This window comes from Gastrolobium bilobum, unplaced genomic scaffold (genome assembly GCF_033153095.1).
Source record: "Gastrolobium bilobum isolate Gb01-03AN ecotype WA unplaced genomic scaffold, APGP_CSIRO_Gbil_v1 utg1842, whole genome shotgun sequence".
Taxonomy (NCBI): Eukaryota; Viridiplantae; Streptophyta; class Magnoliopsida; order Fabales; family Fabaceae; genus Gastrolobium; species Gastrolobium bilobum.
The window spans coordinates 278,877-288,929 of record NW_026897941.1 but is presented as its reverse complement, the minus strand read 5'-3'; the positions used below and the strand labels follow the sequence as shown (position 1 = coordinate 288,929).

At 31.0% G+C, this 10,053-nt stretch overlaps 1 protein-coding gene across 1 annotated transcript; it reads left to right on the top strand.

Moving 5' to 3' along the window:
- The first annotated feature begins 9,024 nt into the window (after positions 1-9,024).
- LOC133311620 (large ribosomal subunit protein eL27-like) lies at positions 9,025-9,655 on the top strand. Its single transcript, XM_061512693.1, has one exon. It carries the CDS (start codon positions 9,074-9,076, stop codon positions 9,479-9,481), a length of 408 nt encoding a protein of 135 aa, XP_061368677.1. The 5' UTR covers positions 9,025-9,073; the 3' UTR covers positions 9,482-9,655.
- Positions 9,656-10,053: the final 398 nt, after the last annotated feature.

Sequence of the window (10,053 nt, the reverse complement as noted above, 5' to 3'; positions counted from 1 at the left end):
ACTTTTCGACACTCTCTGACATTCTGACACTCCAACAGGCGTTATAGAAATTCAAAAAAAAGGTTCTAAGGTTGCAATGTGTTGAGTTTTTAGTTCCAACTATTAGATTTGTTGGATTACGATTACCATTTTATTGAGTTTAAGATAAATATTTGAGATATCTAATGTTTCTTTGCAAAATTGATGAATATTATAAGTTTAGTTTTATTTTTTTTAAATTATTGAATATTAAATATAATATACATTACATAAATTAAAAATATTATTTAATATCAAAACGTGTCCTAACATGTCGAAATTTAACATTTTTTAGAATTATCGTGTCGGAGTGTCGTGTCGTATCGTGTCACGAGTCCCGTGTCAGTATCGGTGCTACATAGGAGAGAGAGAGAGAGAAAAGAAAGAAGAAAGGAAAACAGGGAGGGAGGAAAAAAAATAAAAGAGAGAGCGAGAGAGAGAACGTGTAAGAGACAAGAAAGAAAGAGAGGAAAGGAGAAAGAAATAGGAAGAGGAAGGAAAAAGAAAAACAGAATGAAGAAAATGGGGAAAATAAAATTGGAAGGTAATATTGGGAGTAAAACTCCATTCTCTTAATTTTATTTTTTTCATTTACTCGATTTGTAAAGTTGATATTTTGAAGTTATTTCTTTAAAAGCTGTGAAAGTATCGTTACTCTGTCCAGATATTTTCTTATGAATCTCTTATATTTTTTTGATTTATCTGTTATCTTTGAGTTTGTGGATTTGATGAATTTATTCATATTAGTTACAAGAATGATCTTGAGTCAAGAATATAAAATTAAGGAATTCCTTTGGTATCAAATAAATATTACGGAATATGTAATCTTTTATTAAATGATTCTGATGCGACTGACTCACAAGGGGATCAAATAGTTATAGGATAAAGGACGCCTTATCATGGCTTGAGATTCGCTATATAAAACCTTTAACATTCAGAGACCCACATAATTTGGGCAGCTTCACTTAGATATTACATAATTTATTACATGTGATTATTTCTGTAATTATTTTATCCTTATAAATTGACTTGAGAGAATGATATTTTTCATTAAAGTGGCTGAAATGGTTATAGTTCGAAAACCCTAATATTACTGAGATTTTTCTCATGTGTTTTTATGTTTATGCTAACCTTTTCAGAAAATAAAGACGTTTAGTATAAGTATTTCTGAAATGAGATGGAGCATCAGGATTAAAGACTTTTAAGACTATACAGAGATCAGTGGAGTTGATTAAATAGAAACATTCATTGTCAGTTTAGATATAATGTAATATAGTCATTTTCAAATGTAATAGTGAACTTAATTTTCGAATAATGTATAATTAAATTTTAAGCATATTTTATTTAAGATATGATTTAAGAAGTAATTTAATTTTATTATTACGCTGCACTTAATATTATGCAATGTTAACACACCAGTGCGTAACGGGGTGTTACGCCACTACCACAACACCTCACCACCACCACCTCCACTATCATTGTCGCCACCACCCCAACCATAACCAATTTCACCTTTGCCACTGTCACTACCACCATCACAACCTCATCTACCATTGCCACCATCGTACCTGACATCACTACCACCATATGGTCGTCGTGCCACCAATGTTATTAAAATCGGCCCGGTCGAAGTACTAGGTCACTGGTTCAACCACTGGGTCACTAGTTGAACCGCATGACCCGATAATTATATGCAATTCTATCATTTATATTAAAAAATTATAAACATACTTAAATATCTAAAAAATGATAAATATTTTAATATAAAAATAATAAATCACACATTATTATCCAATAAAGTATCAAACAAAAATATAAGGATCGTGATACGGGATTTCAGGTTCAGTAAACGACATCTCTAACTATAAATCATATTAAAATTTCCTGCATAATGCATAATTGAGATAATATTAGTGTTGTAGGTACATAAACTATGTAAGTCAATAAGAAAAAATACTCAAATATGTCCATTATGATATGTTTTTTTGAAAAAAAAAAAATTGGACCGGGCCGGGTCACCAGTTTTCAGGAAAACCGATCGAGTCGCACAATGTCGCACCGTGTCGCACTGTTTAATGCATGGTCGATCTGTTGCTTCAACTGGACTGGTCTACCGATTTTCGGACGACCTAGCTAGGCCGATCTAGTTTTATTAACATTGGCTGCCACCACCTTCGCTATCATCCCGTCACCACTCATACCACTATCATCTCACCTCCATCACTGCCCCCACAGTCGCCTTTGCCATAACCAAACTTTCTCTCATGATTTATTTTCATTTGTCCTTTTTAGTAATTTTATATATAAAAGTGCTTTTTAATTTTAACATCCAAATAATATATTTAGCTAAAAGTGTTTTTTCTATATTACATTCAAATGCAAAATAACTTTAGCTTTTGAAAAAAAATTCTTCTAAAATAAGTAAGGCATAAAAAGTTCTTTGAATGATGAGCTATAGGAAAGATGAATATATTTGGGTCTTAGCCTCTATATTTATAGGACGTGACATGACGTGCTTGTAAACTCAACATGTCACCTTATATGACGATTTGATTGATATGTCTTTTCTAATATACTTTTATTTGTTTCGTTGGGCCTTTATGACTCATAATATAAGTCCAAGCTTCATTTATGAAGTGGAGGTATTTGGTAGGATAATTATTTCAAGATGTCTAGGAAAATGATGGTGAATTTCCTAGAATTCCATGTTTGGTAACACATTGGGGGGGTGGGGGTGTTTGGTTTAAGGATTCTCCTAAGATACCTATGCAATTGTAAGTAGTATTTTGTCTTTTTCACGTTTGGTTGAAGTTTTTTAAAAATTTAGCAAGCAAACTTGAATGCCCATCATTTATCAATTGTGAGCAAAAATTGGTGACAAACACAAAGGAGAAATGCCACTTCTAATGTGGTATTCTTAGATGAATGGGGAAATGGATAAAAAATAACATAAATTTACAAAACTTTAATTAATTTATCCGGTAGTATTTTGTCCAATCAAACAACTTTTTTCCAACTTTATCAGCAAACTCACTTTCTTACAATTTCCCCAATAATTCTATTTACCTAGTAAAAAAAATTTCTCCTCTACCAAACACCCCCTGAAAAAAATTTCTCGAGAAAGTTATTTTTTCGGGATTCCGTTTTGTGTGTATTTTCTAAATCAAAATATCACGGAAAAATACCATTCATAGGGTGATATTTCAAGAATCTCGGGTAATGAGAAAATATGGATTAATTTTCCAAACAAAAATAACCAAATATAGTATCAGAAAAATTAACCCAACATTCATGGGAATATTTTGGCCTACAAAACAATTTTTGTGTAACATTCTCGGAAAACTCATTTTCCTATTATATTCCCGGGAATCATGATTCCTAGATAAAAAAAATTTCTCCTCTACCAAACGCTCCCTTAGTTTTTCTCATATTTTTGTAATTTTATTTTTGTAATTATAAATTTTATAATTTGTAAGCTTAAATGTTTAAAGTATTTAAATACAAAAATATATTTTTTATATTTTAAAAATATATTGAAGGTCAAGGATAAACAACTCTATTTCGTTATTTGGAGGACGATAATGTCTTTGCATTCGTATAAAATCGTAAATTCTTTTCATTTTTCTTTAGAAAATTACCTTTGATTTTCCGTTTTATGTAATTTATTTTTAATTCAGATATTTTAAATAATTTATAACTGGTATTTTTAAATTTTTAAAAATCATTTATTTCGATTATTGTTGCTTTCGCCCTTTTACCTTTTTTAGAGCCTGATTCACGGTTTTTTTTAAGGTAAAAGTTATTTTTAAGTTGAAGATTAAAATAAAAGTTTAAATAGAATCAAAAACTATTTGTAATTATATAAAAGTTATTTTAAAGCTCAAGCTTAAAATAAGTTGTTTGGTAAAATGATTTTTGTAAGCTCTATTTCTAATTAAAATTAGGATAAAGGGTATTAGAAACCTAAAAGTTATTTAGATAAACACAAATATGATAAGAAATAAAAGATAAAAATCTTAAATATGGAAATTTTAAACGAAAAAATAAATCTATGAATATTTAAAATATAATTTATTCATTATTCTTTTGTAAGGGGAAAAGGAGATTAGATTTATCATTAGGATTTAAGATAGATAGTGAAATTTGTAAATACAATTTTAAAATAAATAAATAATTGGAGAAAATATGATGACTCGGAAAAACTGACATTCATCTTAAAAAAAACTTATCTTAGAGCTTCTAGCTTTTTTTATTTTAAATTCTTTTTATGATAATAGGTTTTATAAAAAAAAATATTTGGCTCAGCTTCTCCTGACAAGAAATTTTCGGAAATAAAATTTAGGGAAAACTTTTAAAAACGCTCTATAAGTTTTTCATAATCATTTATCCCCTCTTCAAAAAATTTAATCATTTATCCTTTTATTTAAAGTTGTTTTATCATTTACCTCCCTGACTTGATTTTTCATCCAAAATTATAGTTAACAGTGTTAATTTTTTTTTATAAAATACCAAAACTAGCCTTTAAAAAAGTGTTCGTTGATCTTCTTCACTTTGTCACAGTCTTTTATTGGAGATCTGAAAGCCCTTTTCGCAGGAGCTACTTCCATCAAAATTAAGGCAAAAGTAAAACAATTCTTATTTACAGCTATGCTACCATAAAATAATAACAAAGTCCATAAAGAGCCAGAAAACTATAGAGTCTAAAGAGTAATGGGTACCCAACTCCATTATTAACTAAGCTTGATAGAAAGAAAGAAAGAAAAGATTAAAAAAGAGGAGCACAGAATAATCCTGTGAAGCTCAGATTCAACACAAGTCCATCTTAAAGTCCTCATTTTCATTTGAATGTAATTTTGAACCTTGATTTTTCAACTTTGTCCTAAATTACATGTCAATATATACAATATGTTTTAGAACCGAACCTTTTTATTTTCATTGGTTTAATGGATCAGCAATTTTTAATAATGTTGTGAAAGAGAATTATGTGTTGTTGACTGTTGTGCATTCAAAAGGAACATGTGTTATTGAAATGACATCATACCAAAAGTGGCTTCTCTCTTTCTCTTTCTGAAAATTGTAATGAATCTTTATCGGAAAATCAAGTTGGATGAACCGAGCAAATCTCAAATGATTTTATTCATGTGGTGGGAGCAAGTCTGAAAATCAAGAGGATCAACCAACGCTTTTGTTTTAAAGGTTAGTTTTGGTATTTTATAAAAAAATTAACAATGTTAACTGTAATTTTGGATGAAAAATCATGTCAGGGGATAAATGATAAAACAACTTTAAATAGGGGGTAAATGATTAAAATTTGTGGGAGGGAGATAAATGATTATGAGAAAACTTACAAGAATTTTTTTTTGAAGTTTTCCCTAAAATTTATAGAGTTACTTAATATTAAATGATTACATAAAATTTTATATTCCTCAAATTTTTTATTTTAAAATGAGGATACATTAGTAATTAATTGACTTGGGGTACAAAGCTACATCACATGTAATACAATAATCTCCATATCCATTTGAAAGGCACTAAAATTCCTCTTATTTCCTTTGAAAATTACATTACTTTTTCTGCGAACTGAAACCTGACAGCACTTAAATTACAAGTTCACCCTATATGTATTATCATAAATCTTCATCCAATCCATGTAGGACACATTATCCAAAAGCCAAGATTTTCCAATGCCTAATCAAGCACAATAAAGATTGGGGAAATAATCCCCATCAAATTGACATTGAAGACGAACCAATGACCTGCCAGTGAACACATGAATGATCTTCCCACAACCGTTTAACTCCTCCTTATGATAGAGCTACTAATCATAGGTTTAGTGGGTTAATTGTATAAATAACAATAATGTTTCACATAATAATTGACAACGAATTCAACAACGTTGCACACTCCCTTTTTCTTCTCTTAATTTTTCATGTGGGTATTGTACACATCAATAAGACTTCTATAAAATCGGAAGCAATGAAACCACTTTTGCAATATATGAAGTTGAATTTAATATAATTTCGTTTTTAGTCCTAATACTTGGTAAGAGTAGCGTTTTTAAGTAATTAGTTGTAACTAAAAAATTGTAGATCATTTCATATATATAATATTAGTTCACAAAGAGATAAAATAAAAGTAATAAAAAAAGGAAATAAAAGGTAAAATGGACAAAATAGTTGGAAAAGTGAGTATGAAAATGAAGAGAAAAAGCATAGTTTTTTTTGTACGAGACAAACTTTGTTGGAAGGATGACACTTTTCTCCACTATACATTTTGATAACAAGTTACGACTCAGGAGGAAGACAAAGGAATACATGCATTCTTTGATTACTTTCACTACAGAGACTAAAACAACGCACATCAACAAAAAGGAAATTTAAAAGTAAAAGCATATGCAGATTATCTTATCTTCCACCCACCAATAACAATATGCTGTGTGGCACACCATCTGATGTAGCGTCCACAAAAGCATCTGTTTTCCTCACTCATAATCAGAATGCATATAAGCAAATACTTTAAAAAAAAAAAGTTGGTCAAAAGAAGTTTTTCTTACATAATTCATATAATATTAATCAAAATTCGTATTATTTTTCTCTTTTAATTTATTAAAATCGATGCTCACTTAACTTCACTAGTGCGTTTGAAGTAACTAAAGCTTAAATATGTTTAGTTTATAATTTAGAATTATTTTTTTAAAAATAAATGTTAATGATGTAAAATAAAATTACTTTTAATGATAAAATTATTAAAATAAGAGTAAACACCCTTTTTGGTCCCTGGCAATATTTACGAAATCTTTTTTAGTCCCTGGCAATAAAAAAGGATCAAATTGATCTCTAAAATTATGAAAAAGGGCCACATTAGTCCTTATGTCAACTCCTCCGTCACTAACATGACCCTTTTTGCATACTGTTAGGGACCAATTTGGTCCTTTTTTATTGCCAAGGACTAAAAAAGATTTCGTAGATATTATCAGAGACCAAAAAAGAATGTTTACTCTTAAAATAACGTATCATATACTTCGCTTACTCTCGAATGCAAGATTGTTAAATCAGAGTTGTCTTAAAGACTGCTTTTGCATTGACCAAAAAAAAAAGGACTGCTTTTGCGTTATTTACAAACTGAAGCAAACAAGACTATCATTTTTATTTGAAAATTATAAGTCTGCAACGCATGTCTACTCAACCCTGCAAACTTCTTGGGAATTTCACCCCATTCAAGTTGTACTACACACTCGCAAATTGTACAAGGGTAACGTAATAGTTTTGTATCGAATTTTGTTAGAAAACGATAAACATAAATCGCAAACCAAAAGAGAAAGCTAGAGAATAGATACAATGATTTATTTAGATTCATATTATATTCATCTTATCGACACTTTCATCTATAAGAAGAATATAAATAGGGTTAGAAAAATTCTAACAACAGTTATTAATGGGCTCAAGTTTAAACGGCTAAGAAAAGAAAAATTTGCAATAAATCAGCAACAGTACCTAGCTTCTACGAGTCTTGTGGGCGCTGCCTCGCGGACCCCAGCCAGGACGTCTCCCCGAACCCCCCGCTCACCTGGGAGTGGGACCCCAATTATCTTTCTGCTACGAAGTATGAGCTATACCTGATGAGCTATACCCAACAGGATTTAGATGTATAATAATTTATGGGAAAAGTGACCAAAATGTCATTGTTCCTCATCTTTTTTATCTAAATGTCACGCCAACAATATTATTTCTCAATATGCCACGTGAGCATATTTGTTGGGCACGGTAGCAAACTCAGTTTGCTGATTTGTCACGTTCCTGATGAACATCAAGTTCGGTACTCATTATGAACGTGATACATCAGCAAACTGAGTGCCCAACGAATTTGTTCACGTGACATATTAGGAAATAATATTATTGGCGTGGCATTTAGGTAAAAAAGATGGGGAATAGTGGTATTTTAGTCACTGTTTCTAATTTATGTATGTATTTTTCTTTTACTATATAATGTATTTCCTATAATGAACAAGTAAGATAACAACCAGTCCAAAATATACGTTTAAACCTTCAAAAACAGCTTTTGTTGAGAGAATACGTAATTCTCGTGTTCAATCGAACAAATTGTAATCTCGTAAATAGGGTGTGGATACTGAATAGGTAAGATGATCTATTAGAACTTATAGATTGTTTTTTTTTTCGGTAAACAACTTATAGATTGATTTAATTAGTTCATATCTGACATAATGTATTTAATAAAACAAAAAAAAAATTAGATATAAAAGATACATATATTTTTATTAAACTTGGCCTATAAATTTAAATACCAACTTATATTATATTATTTATTTTAAATAAAATAAAAATTATTATTTAAATAATGTTAAATATAACACAATATTCTTTTAATTATTTTTTTTTAATTTTTTTTTTGGGAAAAGTGTTTGTCATTTTAAATGACATAACACTCTGTTCTTTTAAGAAAGAGACAGACAAAGAAAAAAAATTATTTAAATTTTAAATTAAAAAAAAATCACTCACTTTCTTTCTTTCATGATTTTCATTTTTCTGTGTCTATCTCTCTCCTAAAATGACATAACTTATGTCATTTAAAATGACAAAAACCAAACTTTTTTTTTTATAAATCTAAAAACGTGATAGGTTTATGCTTGAATTTTTTATTTTTAAAAAATAACGCAAATCAATTAACCAGTATTAAATTGGTAAATCACACAAAACTCAAACCATTTAGGTCAAACTCAAAAGTCAAAACCTAGCTTAAAATAACCTGAACAATTAATTTTCGACAAAACAGTGGTTTTTTTTCTCGGGGGATTGAACAGGCCAATAAATTCTGGCCCAATCCTCTTTTGTTGGGTAGAAGGCCCAACTCTGGTGTTTTTTTTTTGTAAATAAAACTAAACATTAAGAAAACAGAAGATGGGCCAGGAAGGCCCAACCCAAACCCATCAGATTGCACCCTAGGGTTTCTAACTCTCTACCTATATGTAAACAAGGGTTTGAGATTCAAGTTTCAGTTTATAGCTCAGGGGATTACGGCGTGAGAGAGAGAAGCGAAGATGGTGAAGTTCCTGAAGGCGAACAAGGCTGTGATCGTCCTGCAAGGGCGGTACGCAGGGAAGAAGGCGGTGATCGTGAGGAACTTCGACGATGGAACACGTGAGCGTCCTTATGGACATTGCCTCGTTGCTGGGATCAAGAAGTACCCTAGCAAGGTTATAAGGAAGGATTCAGCGAAGAAAACAGCGAAGAAGTCGCGCGTGAAGGCTTTCGTGAAGGTGGTGAATTACCAGCACCTCATGCCCACGCGCTACACGCTCGACGTGGATCTCAAGGACGTCGTAACCCCCGATGTGCTCCAGTCCAAGGATAAGAAGGTCACCGCACTCAAGGAAACCAAGAAGCGCTTCGAGGAACGTTTCAAGACCGGTAAGAACCGGTGGTTCTTCACCAAGCTCAGGTTCTGAGCGCGTAGATCGCTAAAACAATTTTTCTTTCGTTTTTGATCCATCTAGTGTTTTAATTTTCAACTGTTTGGGTTATTATTATTAATTATCTTATAATGCTACATTGAGGTTGGATTCTGCTGTTTTGTACCATGGGGTAATATTCCAATGCGTTAGACTTGTTTGTTTTTACTATCCAATTATTTCTTCATTGTGATTGTTTTGTGAATCTGCTGTATTTTGCGTTACCTTTGTATGTTTGCGAATCATTGAGGGTTGTCAAGCATTAGAATGCGTAAATATAGCTAACTTTGGTTGTCTGAGTGATTCATAATTAAGGTGAAATTTGAGATCTTGGTAACTATTTCGTCCAAAACATAGGTTGGACATTTTGGATATGAAATGATAAAATTTCCATTGAGTTAGTAAATTCATCACTTTAAGCAACTCAAAAACTTTAGGTAGAGCTTTTCTTGATATCATGGTCTGAATAACTTTATAACATAGTAGTTAATTGCGCGCCGCATGGGCATTGCGGTGCTTCACCGCAAGAGACCGCTCCTCGCAAATCACGGTCATGTTGATGTCATAAG

Coding starts and splice junctions, on each gene's coding strand:
- LOC133311620 (XM_061512693.1), top strand. CDS start 9,074: ATGGTGAAGTTCCTGAAGGCGAACAAGGCTGTGATCGTCCTGCAAGGG.